At 35.0% G+C, this 18,207-nt stretch overlaps 3 protein-coding genes and 1 long non-coding RNA gene across 13 annotated transcripts in view; 1 reads left to right on the forward strand and 3 right to left on the reverse strand.

Moving 5' to 3' along the window:
• Positions 1-346: 346 nt before the first annotated feature.
• On the reverse strand, positions 347-5,015 carry LOC147534704 (GDSL esterase/lipase At4g10955-like). 7 transcript variants are annotated; one of them, XM_086646476.1, is made up of 5 exons: positions 4,459-5,015; positions 3,855-4,157; positions 2,242-2,359; positions 951-1,968; positions 347-819 (listed from the first exon to the last, which is right to left on the reverse strand). In XM_086646476.1, the coding sequence occupies exons 3-4, from the start codon at positions 2,301-2,303 to the stop codon at positions 969-971; spliced, it is 1,062 nt and encodes a 353-aa protein (XP_086502602.1). In that variant the 5' UTR covers positions 2,304-2,359; positions 3,855-4,157; positions 4,459-5,015; the 3' UTR covers positions 347-819; positions 951-968. The 7 variants fall into 7 exon arrangements, with proteins under 7 accessions (XP_086502602.1, XP_086502604.1, XP_086502605.1 ...); XM_086646478.1 differs by lacking the exon at positions 4,459-5,015 and having other exon boundaries at positions 347-803; positions 3,855-4,076; XM_086646479.1 differs by lacking the exon at positions 4,459-5,015 and having other exon boundaries at positions 2,242-2,353; positions 3,855-4,012.
• Positions 4,736-18,207, reverse strand: part of LOC147534705 (protein BOBBER 1-like) — an 83,899-nt gene continuing 70,427 nt past the window's right edge. The window contains exons 1-6 of one of the 2 annotated variants that reach the window (XM_086646482.1): positions 6,952-7,778; positions 5,817-5,989; positions 5,682-5,730; positions 5,413-5,579; positions 5,106-5,189; positions 4,736-5,024 (exon numbers count right to left, since the gene is read on the reverse strand). In XM_086646482.1, coding sequence (XP_086502608.1) covers positions 4,986-5,024; positions 5,106-5,189; positions 5,413-5,579; positions 5,682-5,730; positions 5,817-5,989; positions 6,952-7,408 — 969 coding nt within the window. In that variant the 5' untranslated portion in view covers positions 7,409-7,778 and the 3' untranslated portion in view covers positions 4,736-4,985. Of the gene's footprint in view, positions 5,025-5,105; positions 5,190-5,412; positions 5,580-5,681; positions 5,731-5,816; positions 5,990-6,951; positions 7,779-18,207 lie in introns of those variants that run through there. The other variant, XM_086646483.1, reaches the window with a different exon arrangement.
• Positions 11,967-13,292, forward strand: LOC147534706 (uncharacterized). Of its 3 annotated transcripts, none has more exons than XM_086649523.1 (2): positions 11,967-12,065; positions 12,388-13,292. In XM_086649523.1, the coding sequence occupies exon 2, from the start codon at positions 12,393-12,395 to the stop codon at positions 13,110-13,112; it is 720 nt and encodes a 239-aa protein (XP_086505649.1). In that variant the 5' UTR covers positions 11,967-12,065; positions 12,388-12,392; the 3' UTR covers positions 13,113-13,292. The 3 variants fall into 3 exon arrangements, with proteins under 3 accessions (XP_086505649.1, XP_086505651.1, XP_086505650.1); XM_086649525.1 differs by having other exon boundaries at positions 12,000-12,076; positions 12,217-13,292; XM_086649524.1 differs by having other exon boundaries at positions 12,000-12,065; positions 12,355-13,147.
• Positions 14,346-17,975, reverse strand: LOC147534707 (uncharacterized). Its single transcript, XR_015227986.1, has 4 exons — positions 17,795-17,975; positions 17,463-17,632; positions 16,380-16,459; positions 14,346-14,639 (listed from the first exon to the last, which is right to left on the reverse strand). It is a non-coding gene; the product is annotated as an uncharacterized LOC147534707 (long non-coding RNA).

An 18,207-nucleotide genomic window follows, 5' to 3' on the forward strand; every position in this document is an offset into this window, starting at 1 on the left:
ACAATGTCAAATCTCTCCTTCCAGCAGTACCACAATCCAATTGCGATTTTGGCTCACATTGTAATTTGGAGTTGGAAGAACATCTAGACTGATGTGAAACCACACAAAGAGGCACCCGAAAAGAAAAGAAAAAAAAAAGTAGGAACCACAATTCTTAATCTTTTAGTAAAAGAAGTAGTAGACAAACCACAACTCTGCTGATAGTTAGTTATTCATGATTTCATAGCTTTATTCAGGACAAAGCTTCATTAATAGAGGTTTCTTCACATTATGAACAATTTTAACCCAATGAGTTGCAGAAGCAGCAGAAGAATAAATCTAATGAATCACCTTCCAAATCGTCAAATAAGGAAAAAAGAACAATACTTTATATGAGATGTATCAAATAACAGAACATCATCAATAAAGAATGAAAAAATTCACGCCAAAATTGATTCAAAGTTGTGTATAAAGATTTATCTGATAATCATGATGATTATAAACTGTCCAAAGGGTTTAAGCCCCACTATGGTTCGAACAATCCACTTCAGAATATAAGGGCGAGGGAGATTCGCGTACCAAATGTTGCACAAAATAAAGTGGGTTAGTAACCCCAACAAGAAGAATGACCCCTCCTCCGTTCACAAGATTCACGATAATAATATCTGCAACGATAGAAGAAAACAGTCATTCTTCTTGCACAATTTGACTTGTCTGCTGGTATTACCGTGATAATCAGATTTAGAATCCTTCAATCTTCCCATAAAGTATCTAAGAAAAAATTGCAGTTCTTCGTTCTTTCGATCTATCCCATGATCAAATTCCTATCAATCAAGAAAACTGAAGCAAGTTTTTTTTATTTTGGACCTTCTTCAATTAATAGAAGCTAGATGATATGTATGTCAATATAAAACTGTAACAAGGAAGTGTTTATAGAATATAGAGTTCGGTTAATGAATGAGCATATGTACCTGACTCCTGGGAACTAACTATCTGTAATGATATAGCGTAGATTCCATTTGGAAATGTGGATTCCACCACTGGTGAATTCCATGGGCTTGTTTGAAATCATTAGATGGGCTTGAATTAACAGTCAGATTGGCTGAAGGAAGGAGATGAAGTGGTTCCGATTCCCTTCCAGCTGCATTAAAGAAAAGACCCGCTACCGAATTCTGGGTTGCCAGCCTCTCAATTCCTGCTGCTCCAATCTCCTCCATCTTCGTCCTGTGCTCGAAATAACCAATATACTCCGAGCAGATATGATCAGATGGATTCACAAACAAACATGGCATCCATGGGGATAAAGCAAAAAATGGATCCTCTGAACGAGGCTTATGGTGGTATTTTTTCATAGCTATAGTCAGTCCTGCTGTGATCAAACTACCAGCAATTCGAATCCCATGTTTTATCCTCTTATCCTTAATTCTTTCGATTGGAGCCGAGAAGAACGGCGGATTAAAAAGAAAGGCTTCAAGATATATACCCGTCTTAGCCATTTCCTTTCCAGCGAGTAGTGCCATGGCTGATCCAAGAGAGTGGCCAGTTAACCAGATATTCATATCTCCAGAAGAAGCAACCACGTTGCGAACAGCTTGAACTGCGACTTCATATCGTGGGCTCAAGTGAAGTCCATTCTTGATCAACTCAATGTCTAATTTAAGGTCTTGTGAGAAAGCATCTCCTTTAGTGATTGTGCCTCGGAAGGCAATCACGTGCCGTGGAGCAGCACCCTGTATCAACTGCATACTGCCATTACCATGTGTCAAGTGGACACAATCACTACTATATGGTTTGTATTCGTAGATAGCACCAAATATGGAGGAATCGACTTCATCAACAAGTGTTCGAATCAAATGAAAATGGAAGAACTCCCACCAAGGAGGAGCAAGAGCATTGGGCCCTTGGCGATTTGCTTGCCGGTCTCTCTCTAAGACATAAACCGCCTGAACCAAGCTTGCTGCTACTGATCTTTGATGATATGTATTTTTCCTGCAAATATATCATCTCAGTACTTGATCATTAACTTGAAAACAACGAAATATAAGCGTAGAATGTTATAAATGTCTACAAGCATTAAACATCAAACAAATGAATGACCAGTTATTCTAAAGCTCAATCTGCGTTAGTTAAACCTATTCAACTAGATCATATCAAACTTCAATACCCATAGTAAGTTTCAAGTCAAGTGGAGGAAACCATTTGCTTTCAGGAAAAAAAAGGAGATAACTATAGAAAGCAGAGACGAATGGGATAAAGTTTTACCAGTCAATAGCCGTAAGATGAACTGGGCCTGCAAAACCAAATATTTCCCTTGGAGAAGCCATTGACCTTTGTGCTCCTCTTTCCTCGATTCTTGTGATCTTCAAAAGGGTATCTGCACCTGAGGAGGAGAAAACCATTAACTAGAAATATGTATACCTTAGTATAGAATGTATAAATGATGATAAATATGGTAAGCAAAATCTGATGAATATCAAGGACAAGGATCAGCAGCATACAAAATTGGTACTGCTCCTTCAGGTTTTTCCATACTGTGTTACAAATGTGCTCGGATCTAGAGGACAAAACCATTTTAACTTAAACTTTATTGGAAATTTGACTTGTGCCCTAGCTTTAGGCGAGAACTAGATTCGTGTCTCTACGTTTTCATACTGCAGATTTATGTGTTTGGGAAAATTCTGTATGTAATGAGCCTATGTCCTTATATAGTTAACTAACATAACGAAGCATAAGAATTTAATAGTAGTTTGTCATATACAATAGTACAATAATACATAATACAAATATAAGATCGTAACTTGAGAGGTCGTTTAGAGGAAATATGAGCCATTCATTTTATTTGCTAACAAAAACTAATAGCATTTCTTAACCCCATAAAAATGACTCGAGAGAAACGGTATAGGGTTCAAAAACGTTAAGAAAATGATTACAAATGCCTAAATTTATACAATTTTATTTTTTACATATCTCGATTCAAATCATTGTTTGTTTCTTAACTACGAGTAGCTTCCAATGCAGTAATCATACACAACATCTTACACTGACCTTCCTACTTCTGGAGTCTTACCGAGAACATTTCAAAATTCAGTACCAGTGTCTATACAAGAAAGTAAGCTTATTCTGGTTCAGTAATTCTGCAGTTTATTTCAACAATCGGCATACGAGTCTAGTAAACTAGTTCGAAGTTGACCCTAGATAAGTCCAACCCAAATTTCTCTAATTGTTATTCTGTTACTATTTTTTACTTCACTTTCCCCCTTAAACAAGGACAATACCATAACACTAAAATTAAACAAAACTGTCTTAAACATGCATGAATTGTTGGATGCATGCAATATGACTAGCATGAAAAGCACCTGTATTCTTCAATACAAACCTGTACGGGTCAAACTCATGCCATTTTTTTTTTTGGAGGGGGAGGGGGGGGGGGGGGGGGCACAATTCTAAGTCAAACATTTTTCATACATTCTCAGCCTTAACCTTCAATTGACATTTGCATTGTGAAGTTTCTGACTCTTCTAAGCTAACATTTTATAATTCCTAAACCTAAATCCAAACTTGAAAAAGATTCTATTTTTATCTAACAATAACCCTACTACAAGCATTTGACAAAAACCTAAACAAACAAACAAAAAAAAAACAGTTTCATTACTAGAAAGACATCATTTCATTCTAAAACTGCTTCTAGAGAATCTCAATATTGCAGTAATAAGCTTACAATCAAACTTGAAAACATTAATTATAGAAGGAGACTAATAAGAACATTTTCATATTCTTTTGTATAGAATGGATCTAGGGTTTCAAGAGAAAACACCGATAGTTAATTTTTCAATCAAATGAAAAAAAAAAGAGATAATTATATGTAGCTAAGTTACCTTCTTTGTTATTGTGAGTATGAATCTTGAAAGAAAATGAAGTATTAAAATGTTAATCTAGGGTTTCGTTCTTGTTCTCTTTATTTGTTCACCATCCTCCGTTTACCTGTTTTTTTTTGGTTGAAGAAATGAAATGAACGTTTGAATCGTTATGCGACAACTCTTGTGTTTGTCAGTCGTATCAAAATCCATGTGCATGAATAGATTACTGCCACGTGTTTTAAGTAGTGCCATCTTGATTTTTTTGTGTTCGAGGGCTTTATGTTTGGGGGAGAGTTATACCAGTTTGAAATTTTATAGGCACTTCGACAATTATTTTTTTCAAAAATTCGACTACGATTTACTTTAGTCGTTACAAGGCATTGATACATCATGAAGATGTAATAAGCACGGTGGTAACTGCCTAATTTTAAACCATAGACGAAAAAGGCCTAAAACTCAACAACAAAGGGGTCTAAAGCTCGACAAATTATTACATTATTTATAGTTTAAATTACATGAGATAAATTTTGATGACAAACTGTTTCCACAGAGACTCGATCCTACCACCTCGTGGGGTTAAGAAGGGTGTCCAACCACTGCATCAAAGGCTGGTGGATGACACCTCGACAATTATTCAAGCAACTTAAGGCACCTCCCCCAAAATAGAAGTTGCAAAGGCTGGTGGATGGCACCTGGACAATTATTCAAGCAACTCAAGGCTTAATATCAAAGAAGTTTGTTCCATATAAGTATATTCAGTTCAACGAGTTTACACAGTTAATTCCTTGGGGAACCAGAGAAGTATTGAATTGTTTACGAGTAGAAAATAATGTAGGTTGAAATGCTTCCCGAATTGAAGTTACAAAAACAAGATAACAATGGTGGTTGCACACTTGAAGTTGATGAAGAAGCAGTTTTATATGACCTTTATCAATTTTGGGATGACTAATGCATATTTGAGTTTTTTGCTCCTCCTGAATAATGTTTTTACCATTTCATCTTTACTATTTTTAACAATAATTTCCTTCTACTCAGTTTGGAAAGGGAAAGGATCCATTACACTTAAACTGCACAAAAATACCAGCTCCGAAACTTTATCTTCGAAAAAGCCGGTGAATCCATACTCCTCTCCAAGGCATGGCAAGAACTCTAAGCTAGTTTGGCTCTTGAGAAATCCATTTCAGGATGCTGCAATCGGTAAAAAAAAACATGAGTTATCATCCTGTGTTGAGAGAGAGAGAGAGAGAGAGAGAGAGAGAATTTATTTACCTCAGCCATGAATTTCTTAAGAATATCTTGCTTCTGCATCTCATCACTAGTAGGAAGACCCATGGACTTCTGCCTCTGATCATACTGCAATATGGCATGAAGTATCAATACTTGCAAAAGAATTGCTATCAGCAACTAAGAAACCCCAACAATGGCGAGAAATCTTTATCGAACTATAATAACTGATCAGAGCATCAAAATTTAAAACAACAACAGATTGCAGCGCTCCAATACGTCCGACATACTAATCATATGAACCATAGCGTAAGGTGAAAAAAGAAAAAGAGAATCAGCATTGAGAAACTACCATCATTTTCTCCACAGTTTGGCGAGTTTCAGGATCCAAGTCCGAGAGCTTGCTGTTTTCAGGTTCCACTTTTTGAGTATCGATCTCAGGTTCACCTTTCACCAAATATTTCCACCATTCCATCTGATTATGCTTAGTCAGTAGAATTGATATGAACTTCGAATCCTCTGTAATAGAATACACAGTTTCTGAATTATATCGTTGTTATCCAATAAACATCGCACTTCATGATACTCTTAAACGACAAATTTCTGGGTGTAGTCATTTACCTATGCTCCAAAAGCAATCGTCGACCTTGACAGATTGGAAAAGATCACCCTGGATGAAAATTAAGAAGATGCCAAAGTCAGCAGAAATCGGAGTACAATTGCCGAAAGTAAGGAAACGATGGTGAGAGGACTTACGTCTATAATAGGTGGCTGGCCCTTCAGTCCAACCTTCAGATGGTTTTTCTTTATTTCACAAGCAACAAACCTCGATTTAGTTCCACTGGGAACAGGAATATTGACAGTGACTTCTTGCAGGGTTTGGGTCCACGAATACTTCTCCATATCCAGGCCATTGCCATTGTTTGGAGCTGCTCAGATTGTAAAAATTGAATTCATGACAAGAAGATTAGGTTTTTAGCAGATTCATCTAGGTAGTAGAACATAGGGAACATTGTGATATAGCCAAAAATGTGTTTTTCCTTGTTTAGTGTATAGACATGTAGGGCTTAGGGTTTCGAGATGGCAGTGGAAGTTGTAAATCTGACAATTAGACAATAGATTGAAACATGACCTATATCCCTCTGAAACAGATTATCGTAATTGAATATACATTCTTATAGCTAGAACAACCCAATGGAGATGAATATCGATAAACTCCAAGTCTCCAAAGTTGCCTTCACCGTCAAAAAGTGAGAACTTCCCATAACGGACTCTTCGTGAAAAACTTACATAAAGCTCGACTTGTGGATCCAAAACTTAAAACGACTCCCAAAGCTTAAAAATGGAGAAGATGCACCCAAATATATGGACTTCTTTCACAAGTACGAAGTAACGAAGCTTAGAGACTAAACTTCAAACCAGAATAATCGTTCACCTAAAATGAGTTGATGAACTCTCATGGGATGTTTAGAGCTCAGGAGTGAGACGGGATTAGTAGGAATGGTATTCTAAATAGTGTTTGGAACAACAGGAATATATCAGGAAACACATTACTGACTTCCTAGGTGGATGCTCTTCCTCCTAAGTGGAAATCCCAAATCCAAATGTGGGTGGGTTTGCAATTCTCTTTGGGCCTGAGGTTGGACTTGCTCTTATGACTTTAAGTTATTACTTGAAGCATTCAATCTACAAACCCTAGAAATGCCTAACAATTCAAATGGTGTGTTTTTGTTGCTTCATACAAGCTCACATACTAGACAAGATTTGAGTGAGTAAGATTTGAAAATAGGGTTTCAAAGTTTTTTACTATTAAGTCAGCAGCAGAGTTGAACTAAAAATAAGAAACAAAACAGCAGCTAGAGAGAGTAATCACAGAAGAGTAGAAGTAAACCTGTAACAGTAGGATCATCTTTCTTCTCCGGTTTACTCTCCTCCTCCGACGAAGCAATTTTCTCAGTCACTTCTACCTGAGTAGGTACGGACGATTCCGCCTCTTTGAACCGCTTCTCAGCCTTGCCGCCATCGTTTAAACCTCTTTCCTCGGCTTTCTTCTTCTTCGTCTTACTATCCTCGTCCGCATTGTACTTCTCTTTAGCAGCAGAAACCAGAGCAGAAATTTTCTTGTCGACTTCATCGTCCTTAAACAGATCAGATTTCCGGCGAAGAAAATCAAAAACAGTTTCAATAACTGTTAATGGAGTCTGTTTATCGAGGATGGACTTCAGAATACCATCGTAAGGTCCAATGGAGGAGCTTCCAGAAGATTCGGAAAATGAAGAAGATGAGGTTTTTCTCTTGTGAACTTGATTGTGATTTTCTTCCTCTTCAAAATCAGAAATAATCGCCATTGTTAGTTAAGACGATCGTTCGTTTAGTAGAGTTGGGGTTTTCAAGGGAAAAGAGAAGAGGGAGTGAAAAAGACGAAGAAGAATTCTACCAAAAGGACGAGAGAGGGTTCCAGAACTTCACAAGGATTACCGCAATCACACCCTCCAACAAATTTTTTTTCATTTCAATTTGTGGTGCGTTTACAATTTTACTTGCTTTTTTTCAATTTCTAAAACCCATTGTTATATGTTCAACAAAAAAAAAAAACCCCCATTGTTATATTTTTTTTTCTTTTGATGAAAGCCCCCATTTTCTTTTGATGAAAGCCCCCATTGTTATATGTTCAACAAAAAAAAAAAAAAAACCATTGTTATACTGCCAAACCACTTTGGATGGGTCGGTGGACGATTAGTCCAAAAAAAAAAAAACATACTGAATTTAAAGTTGAAACACAATATAAACTAAGAAAAAAATTATTATTATTTTTTTACTTGTTTTTATCTCGTACAAATACATGAATGTGTCACTACTAGATTGAATTAGTAGATATATGTAGGAATATATTTGTTCAATACTCAATAAATTGTATCTTTTTTGACTTTTGACATATTCTATGTTAACAGTGAACTTATTTTATTGTGTTACAAAAGTCATATTTTGGACCTTCCACAAAAAAATATTAGTATTTTGTGGTCCATTTCACTTTTGCGTTTTATTTATTTCTTTGAGAAAATTTTGTGCATTATATAATATGCCACATAAGGAAGATTTTTTTTTCTTTTACAGTACGCAACAAACGTGGATCTGTATCTGAAGTAAGAAACATATTGAAAGAAATATCTGCATTAGGAAGATTTTTTTTTCTTTTACATTGTTTCCACAGGTCTTTACATTCATTTGATTTACCATCTCCACATTCATGTCATTTGAGAAACGCACAAGTTTCATAGAAGTACATCTCTACGATTTCTGATAAAGCTGAGTAAGTTGCTACTGTTCTCATGGCACCGCCCTGAGATCCGGCGAGTCTAGTTAACGAGTTTGTTCGCTACTGTAAGATTGTTGCATAGCTTCAGCACATGTCATTGAAGTGTTTACGAGTAGTAAGTCTGAAGAGTTTTTTTTTTTTGGAAGTCGACTACGATCTACATATGTCGTTAGACATGGCGTAAAGCCCAACAACATTATTTACACCCCAATAACCCCAATTCAAATAACCAAAGATTCCACCTTCTCTGGGATTCGAACCTGGGACCTCCGGGGATTTCTGGAGTTTATGTCAACACCTTGGAACCACTTGGGCTACCAACTGTTGACAAGTCTGAAGAGTTGTATAATCCAACTTGTTATTTCTCTTAGGGGTGGGATAATGGCCCCGAAGCCCGGTACCCGCTTGGGTCCGCCCAGGTCCGTTAGGTATCGCGGGTACCCGATACCCGTGACGGGAAAAGCCCAAACCGTCAGTCGGGTAGTTAGCAGTCGGGAACTGGTCATAGCCCTTTGACCGGGTGACCGTACCGATTAACCCGTCCGATTAAAGACCGATGGTTAATATTGATAGGCCCGACCATTAAGTACGGAATTAACTACCTACCCGACCGACCGCCCGCTACCCGTAGTAAATTAGGGTTAATCCAACGGTTGATATTTGGAGCCAATCGAGTATGATGCACAACCGTTAGATTAAAATCCTAGAGTCCATAACATTCTACCCTCCCCCATATAAACCATCTAAACACCTCCCTTCTTTTCATTTGCCGCACCTTCATCTGAATCATCTCTCTCGCTCTCTGCCTCCATTCATCACTTCATCTGTTCTAAGTTGTAAACAGCTAACCCTAGTTCGTTATTCACTTCAACTTCATCTCTGTGTCTTCCCCTTTCGTATCTCTCGACTCTCTTCTTCACTTCAAGTTCTTCTCTCTGCCTTCACTTTTGTGTTTTTGTAATTTAAATGTCGCCAATAGTGTAATGTTAATTTTTTTTTTTGTTGGAAGTACTGCAATCTTACTTGTAAATTGTAAGTGACTAAGTGGTATTTATAAGTATAAGAATAGTTAATGAAATCTCAGAATTTTAACCTTTCATTTAGGTATTATTTAATTGTAAATTAGGTGGTTTGCCCCGATACCGTCCGACCGATACCGGTGAGTCCCGACTAGGGCTGAAAAAACGGTATGAGGCCCTGGGTCCGGCCCGGACCGTTGGAGACCGCTACCCGTAGCCAACCCGAGTCGGGCTTACCCGGCCCGATGGCTCGGGCTTATAGGGCCGGGATTCAGACAGGGGCTCAAATCCGAGTCTCGGCCTGAAAAGCCCGTCCGCTACCCGCCCGATAGTGTCTGCCCGATAGAGTCCGCCCGCCCGCCCGAAAACCTATTAAGTGATTAAATCACTTAATAAGTGCGGGCCGGCAATTTTAGGTCGTTTGTTTTTTCACTTAATAAGTGAATATCACTTGTAAGTGGGGTCAAAGTAAGTGCAAAAAAGTAAGCTCCAACTTGGAGCTTATTTTTTTGCACTTACTTTCTAAGTGCTAAAAAAGACATTTCTATCCCTACAGAATATAATAATTACCAATGTAATTATAACTAAAAAGAAAATCTTAAACAATTGATAAGTAAAAAAATCTTTTTATGACTTTATCAATGACCTTTTTCCTTCTTCACTCATCCTTCACCTAAGCTTTTCTCTTAAATTTTTTTCACATCTCTTCCTTCATTAATCACGGAACCACCTAAACTCCATGATGCAACGTAAGTTATTTCTCCTTCATAATTTTTAATTACTTGAGGTTAATATTTTCGACATAAAGCATTCATAAATCGTAGTTCACTTGTATCCAAACTCGCGAGCATAATGAATTAGTATGAAATGCTAATATGTAATACTTTAAGGTCAAAATAGACAATTTCTCATTTTTATGACGTTTAGAATTAATATACAAGCACTTAGAAGTGATAGAAAACAAACGCCATATCACTTACAAGTGATATCACTTACTAAGTGATATCACTTACTAAGTGATTATCACTTTGTAAGTGGTAGCACTTAGAAGTGCTAAAAAATCAAACACCCTCTTAGCTAACCCTAAATCCTTTACCACTTACCACCCTTCTCTAAAACTCTAACCAACCGTAACCCTAATCTCTACACTAGACAGAATCCCTAATCTTTACTAACCCAAGCTTATCTTTGATGGTTAATGACGAGTAATGCCACCTTCTAAAGCTCTAAAGTGTAAGATCTTTAACCTTGATGGACTGAACAATGAAGTGGTTGAAGCCTCCGAAATTCCTATGTAATTACTAGTTTTCTGATTTTTTTTTTTATGATTTAAAATTGTAGACTTTCTAAAACATATCTGTTACTCGCTTGAGTCAGATCTGTTTGATCAAACGGATCTAACCAACAGATCTATAATCCGTTTCAGTAAGGTGAAAAAAATGTGTATTTTGTTGTTGATTTTGTTTATAGAATGCAGTTTATTAATATCTTTTAGATACTTTAGTTATATTTATTTTGCATCATTTATCTTTCTGTTATGTAAATTTTAGTTATATATAGTTTGTAGATAATTTCTGAAAAATAAGAGATATCATGTAATTTTTTTTTTTTTTTTTGTGGTGATGATGAATTTCGTATGAATATCATGTAACAGATCTTCAATCTTGCATTTTTAACAATATCTGTTTTTGTTTGTAGACTTTCTAAAGATAATATATATTCATAAGATCTGTTTTTTTTTTTTCAAGTAATAGTTTGTAGACTTTCTAAATCTAAGAGATATTCAGATTTGATTTTCTAACTATATATTAATGTTATTATTGTTATTAATGTTATTTTAAGTAAATTAGTTTGTAGACTTTCTAAAGATAATATATATTCATAAGATCTATTTTTTTTTAAGTAATAGTTTGTAGACTTTCTAAATCTAAGAGATATTCAGATTTGATTTTCAAACTGTGTATATTTTGTTAAGTAAATTAGTTTGTAGACTTTCTAACTATGTATTAATGTTATTTTAAGTAATTATTTAGAAATTTGTTTTTTTAAATGTTTTTTAATAAAATTATCCGAGCCCGTCCGACCCGAGCCCGTTGGAACCCGCTCGGGCAGCCAGGCTCGGACGGGCTACGAGCTCCTATTGTGTGTGTTTGGTCCGGCCCGATCCGCCCGACTACCAATCGCGAGCTCGGCTTATCCGAGCCCGATCCGCCCGAGTCCGGCTCATAGTTGTCCGAGCCCGCCCGATTCCCACCCCTAGTCCCGACCGATCTCTCGGTCACAAGCGGGATTTGGTCAATGAAAATGTTGATTTTGACCGGATCGGACCGACCGAGTAAATAGGCGAACATTGATTTTGAGTGCCCGACCGAGACCGACCGATGAAGTTAAGACCCGCGGTCGGCCCGACCGGACCGATTCCCACCCCTAATTATTTTCTCTCTTATTCGGCATGTGGGACTATTCTCACCGTTATAAGTGAGGTAGTTTTGGGTAAATAGAGATTAGAATTGGTTAAGATTTTTGGAACCAATGGATATGTGGGAGAGAAGTTGGGGTTAGTTTCGTTGGGATATATATAGTGCCTCCAACTACAAGAGACCTAAAAAGAAAGAAGAAGAGGAGAAGGATCTGAAACTTGGAGTCTGGTTATCTGCACAATTCTAAAAGGTATTAATTTTGTGATCAAAATTTAAATCATATATGTCACAATAATAGTTGTCATAAGGAGGATTATCTCATTGGAGATATATATTAGATTATGCTTTTGGATGATGTCCAAAAATACCCATTTTTGGATTTGGTTATTTGATCTTGGCAGTACAAAAATACCCATTTTATAAATTTGATCATCATGATCGATAATGGATGTTTTTAATCATCTTTTGTTGAAGTTTTTATTTGATTTTTGTGAATACCTCTTTAAATTTCATTATTTAGCTCACTCGCCCTCTTTTAGGTGTTCTCTGATTTTAGTGTCTCTTCCTATCAGAGACGATGAGGATGAAGATATTTTCTTCCCACCTAGAGATGAGGAAGGAAATGGAAAGTGAGGATAGTTACAGTACTGCCATTGAGAGCGCTATGAAACTAGTGGAGGAGTTTAGAGGGCTACGCCCAAAGACGACAATGCAAAACAAGAAGAAGAAGCCACCACCAGCACCACCAGCACCACCACTGTTATGGCAGACACTTCTAACTGAGATTACTAAACTTGGAGGAACAACCCCAGTATGGTGGCAGAAGAAAAAGCTCACAAGAAGCGACACGGAACAAGGAAGACTCCTTCTACTGCCATGTGACGCATTCGAAGAATTGTTGACAGCTGAAGAAAAGGAGGTATTAATGGGTGATGATAAGAAGAAGAAGAGCAAAGGAATGTTGAATGTTTATGTGATGCTTTCAAGTGGTGAACCGTGGGAAGTTGAACTCAAGAAACAGGGCAAGAAATACTATGTATTGACTAAAAACTGGACCAAGATAGTTAAAAAGTATCAGTTAAGCCACGAAATACACACATTGAACTTGTGGTTCTCCCGACTACCTGCCAAAGAGAAGAGAGATTGTTCCAAGATTTGCATTTGCATAACAATTGATACGCCAATGTATATAGATCGACTATTAGAAGAACTTGACCATGCTAGCGGCAAACGTGAGGAATATCTTCTCAGTGAATTAGCTGATTGTTTATATGATGCTGATGATGCTCATTATTGATATCTTTCCTTCTTATAGATGAAATAGCTAAGCGTCTAGACGATGGTGAATAGGTATATGAACTGATATCCTTTTTGTCCTTCCATTTATATCAAATTTAACTAACCCATGATTCTTAATTATTATCTTCTCACTATTTTCAAATCTTTCTACTTCATTAGGAAAGTGAGGATTTAGTTATTTTTCTTATCAAACACAAATATATAAGATTTAGTTTGGAGAGTACATTACAAGTGATTAGGATGAGTGACTTAAATACAGGTAGGTAGTTATAAAAAATTCAATTACTCTATCTTTATTCTTTGTCTTATAAATCAATCATCTCTCGCGTTCCACTGTATTTCTCAATTCAAGTTTTGGTTTTTAATTTGATAAATAACATTCCTAATAATCCATGTACTCTTCCAAAATCAAAAGAGTTAACTATTAAAGAATCTCGGTCGATTATGTATTCATTATATTATGGTGATTTTCCAATTCTTGTTGGGTTTTAATTTGAAAATTTATTATTTTCACCCCATGGAAAGATGACAATGGTTTAACACCTTACTTGAGGTGGTGAGATATGAGCTCAAAATAGAAGAGAAACTAGAAGTTGTTCAACGTTCAATGGCTATGTGACAAACAACTAACAGTCTTCTGCGTTCAATGGCTATGTGACAAACAACTAACAGTCTTCTGCGTCAGACCATCAAAAAATCAGGTGATGATAACAAACAAGAACATCATTGTTGATTCAGTTTTCTCCAACATTTTTCAAGTTTTGAAGTCAATTCCTAGGATTAAATATAGAACAAAATTAAAATATAATTACATATAAATATATTAGAATGATAACCTCTAGTATACCTTTTTTGTTTATAAGCCATTAAGCATTCAAAGCTTCTAATTTTATTTCAAGCTCAAAGTTTATTTCAAGCTTAGAACTCGCTTTTTTCATTTTTGTCCCATAAGATGAGCATGACTTGCAACAAAAAAAAATGAGCATGACAATCCAAAATGGTGTGTTGGACAAATCATTTAGGTCGTGTTTGATTGTCATTTTTGGGGAGAAAAAAAAAATCTAAAACAGCTAAACTTCTTATTTGTTCGATTGGTGTTTTAAAGAAAAGAAATATTTTCTTGATTTTCTCGATCTATTCTACAAATTTCAAATAGAGAAAATCTAACTAAAAACATTGTTTTTAAGAAAAAAGACAATTATGTTGAATTTGATCTATAAAGAATAGTGTATTTTAGAATGACAATTCACATGTCACAATTTACTATCAGAACTCAATTTCGAGTAATATAAACATGATGTCTTCAATAGAGAAGAAATCTATATGATTGTTTCCTTTTTATCAACAAGTAATCAGTAGAATTCCGAAAAAAAAATAGTAAAAACTAAGTAGGAAGGAATCTTATATAGATTAACATGAAAAAAATATAACAAGATATCAAAAGTTTTAAGTAGTTTTTTAGAGTAATGGAACTCGTCGATTTTGGTGTAAACTGTGTCTTCGTTCTCGAGAGCTTTAATTCTCCCTGAAAAAAAGAATTAATTAGTGGAGTCCGAGAGAGTACATTAGTGAGTTGTAAGTCTTGTTTGTGAATATCAAATTTTTATTACTAAACTAGTAAATAAAGTACAAAAAAGCGAGAAAAACAATTATGGTCGGTAATTATTCAAATTTTTAATCTCTATACCATTTTTTACTTCATAATATAAACTTAATATAACTTTTACTCCTTCTGTTTTTATTTCTTTTCTCATGCTACTAAATAAAGTACATGAGTTAGAAAAAATTCTACAAATTCTACGTTTCAAGACAAGTGTCCTTCAAAAGATCCAAATGAGGGGTATTGGGAAGTGAGAGACGAAGAAGCACGTCTGAGAGCAATTGCAATAGATGAAGTTATGGAAATACAACAAAAAAGTGCACGGGTGCAAGAGAAGAATGTCGGGTTCAACTAGAAAACCCACTGAGTACAACAAGAATTCAAAAACTACAAAATGCTATATGCTAGAGATCAATATAGTGTGAACTTAATGGTGATTAATGTCAGGACTCTCGACGAAGATGGTGGAGAATGTTTAAGTCAGCGCGAGATGCTTATATGGTCGGTCTTTAATGTAATAGTATCTATGAAATATCTATTACATTTTTGCCGGAATTTAGGAATGAGAAAAACATCTATGAAATAGTATGATAAGTGGTTTAAATTTTTTTTTTTAACTGAATAATAAAGTGGGAATAGTTGTAATTTTTCATTCGTTGTGGGTTTGAGAACATGACAAAAGAGTCTGCAACATCAACATTACACAACTCATGACGCCAGATATTAGAGATCAAACTTCTATAGGAGATTGATTCCTATTCGAATGAATGATAACAGTAAATACTTTAATTACAAATAAACTATTAAGATCGAATGAGTTGTATAATCCAACTTGTTATTTCTCTCTTATTCGGCATATGGGACTATTATGAGCGTTATAGGTGAGGTAGTTTTGGGTAAATCGAGATTAGAATTGGTTAAGATTTTTGGAAATAATGGATATGTGTAGGAGAAATATGTGAGAGAGAAGTTGGGGTTATTTTCGTTGGGATATATATATATACTAGGGTATAGTCCGTGCCCAAGGGCACGGACAATTATATCAGTCACATTCAATGAAATTATTAAAGAAATCAAACTCAACATCAAGTTGTCATAAACATATATTATCAAGAAATGTAATAATCGATACAAAAGTATCAAAGATAAATTAACAACCTTGTTATAAATTCGTTCGAAAAATAAGAATATATAAATTGAAATACATAATAGTCAAGCTTAATACATCAACCATGGTGCAAGTGTAGGCAAATTAAGAAAAACAGAAACAGTTTCATTTCTTATGCATAACGTTTTCAATATCTGAAAACTGGTGAATGTTTCTCTTCGAACCCTCCTGAACTTGATCTCCAAGAGAGTCCATTTGTGTTCCCGTAGGAGCAACAAACAAACATTTTAACAACCATCAAACAAATATAGGTATAAAAGAGTAGAGGTCGTAGTAATTTCACCTAATGGTCTACCTAATTTTCAAGCAAAATTCATGCAAGCAATCAACTAATTAACCACTCATGGTGAATTTGAAGAGCAACTATTCTCTATTCAAGGCCAATAAAGCAATCAAAGTGAATCTCATGTTAGAGTTATACTTATACTCAAAGAAGTAACACAAAATCAACTTATTAGAAACACCAAACATTAAGAAAAGAAAGATTAAACAATTACCTGATGTCTGGTAAGGTTTTTCTGATAGTTGAGTTGAAGAGCAAGAGGCAAGAATTATAAGCTTCTCTCGGAGCAGCTTTCTATTTATGTAAAATCACTATCAGTATTTGAGCAATTTATCATCTTTAAAACACCAATTTTAACGACCTAATTTCTGTTCATCCATAGTAGTACTCATATGAAAATGATAATTTCAGTAACAATTATTTGATTTAAGACTAACAATTAGGTCAAAGGTGGAAATCTGAGTACTCATATTGGTTCAAGCATATTCGGTCTATCCATAGAAAAATAATTAGGATATTAACAATAAGGAAAACTCATGAAATCTGAGTACTAACAAGTCTGTATACAGGATGATAGAAAAACAATTAGGTTTACTATAAGTTACTGACACATAAAGAGACTAATGTTGAAGAGGTTTAGGTTCAACCTGAGGTTTATCCAGAATTAAGTTTATCCTACTACACGAACTACAGGAAAACCATTAGGCCAACAAATTTAGTTTATTATAATCATATAAAGAGAACCCTAAGCTTCAAAAACGATGGGAGATCAAGTGGAAATCTTTAATCTTCGGGAACGATGGAAAAATAGAGTGATAGAGTGTACTAAAGAGATGGATGTCATACCTGAAAAGAGAGGGACTGCAACCCTTAATTTGAGATTAGGGATTGTAATTCAACTCTTAAGAACAGTGTGTAGATTAGGGATTGTAATTCATTACCGTTATAAATTTTGGTAGTATTACTATTCAAAGTAACACAATATATTCACACTACTGTTCAATATCATAAACCGAGAGTTGTATCCTTATTTTTCATAACTCATAAGAACACTGTGGAGATTAGGGAAGGAACCACCTAATGTAGTCAGTATATGCAAAACTGCAAAAACATAGAACTGAGAAGGGGAGAGGTCTTACATGAAGGTAACAGTAGATTAAAATCAGTCAATGAATAATTTAATAGTAACAGGAATATTATTTCTCCAATTGAATAATTTATGAACAAAGAATTGAGTACAATACACATGAATAATTTTATTTAAGACTAACAATGATTTGAAGAATTGAGTACTCACCAGAGAATTGAGTAGAATTGACGTTCAATGAAGAGAAAATGAAGAACTCTTCTCTTCTTTTCACCATAAATATATACTTTAAATCTTAGTAGAAAAATAGAAATTTTCCCAAAGCTAAACCCTTGCTCTCAATTCAAATCTGAATAGAGAATCTTCTTATTTTTCTTGCCCTAAACAAATTGAGCAAAGATGGAATTTAGAAATCACCTCAATAGATTTCAAAACACCATTAGATAATTTCTGTATATTATCATCCCTAAAACACCATTAGCAATTTATCTTTTTTCTTGCCCTAAACGATCTAGAGAGAGGGATAGAATTTATAAACTTACCTCTAACAGAAGAGACAAATTGAAAGAGATGAATTGATTTGTCATTCTTCCCCTAAACTTAGATGAATTGATTGAGATGGAAGAGATGGAGAGAAGTCCCTCTCTTGAACAGTTTACTGATTATTTTTTTCTATATAAGTTTTTTTTCCTTCTATAAAAAAGAGTTATAGTACGTAAAGTCTCTCTATTTCTTTTTCTTTTGTATTTAAACAATTTTTTCTTTCCTTCTTATTTTACATAAGTTATATTTCCTTCTTTTTTACATAAGATATATTACGATTTTTTGTTTCCTTCTTTTTTTACATAAATTGTATATTAAGGACTATCTTAGAAATTGAGGAGGACTTCTAAACAATATGCATAATTAAATAAGGATGTTACAAAATTTATTGTTATATTTTACGGAGAGAGAG

The sequence above is a fragment of the Eschscholzia californica genome, unplaced genomic scaffold (assembly GCF_041429995.1).
Source record: "Eschscholzia californica isolate CP2 unplaced genomic scaffold, dmEscCali1.0.p SCAF_6, whole genome shotgun sequence".
Classification (NCBI taxonomy): Eukaryota; Viridiplantae; Streptophyta; class Magnoliopsida; order Ranunculales; family Papaveraceae; genus Eschscholzia; species Eschscholzia californica.

Coding starts and splice junctions, on each gene's coding strand:
- LOC147534706 (XM_086649523.1), top strand. CDS start 12,393: ATGAGGATGAAGATATTTTCTTCCCACCTAGAGATGAGGAAGGAAATG.
- LOC147534704 (XM_086646475.1), bottom strand. CDS start 2,378: ATGGTTTTCTCCTCCTCAGGTGCAGATACCCTTTTGAAGATCACAAGA. Junction 1,969..2,241: donor CATCTTACGGCTATTGACTG/GTAAAACTTTAT, acceptor ATATATTTGCAG/GAAAAATACATATCATCAAA.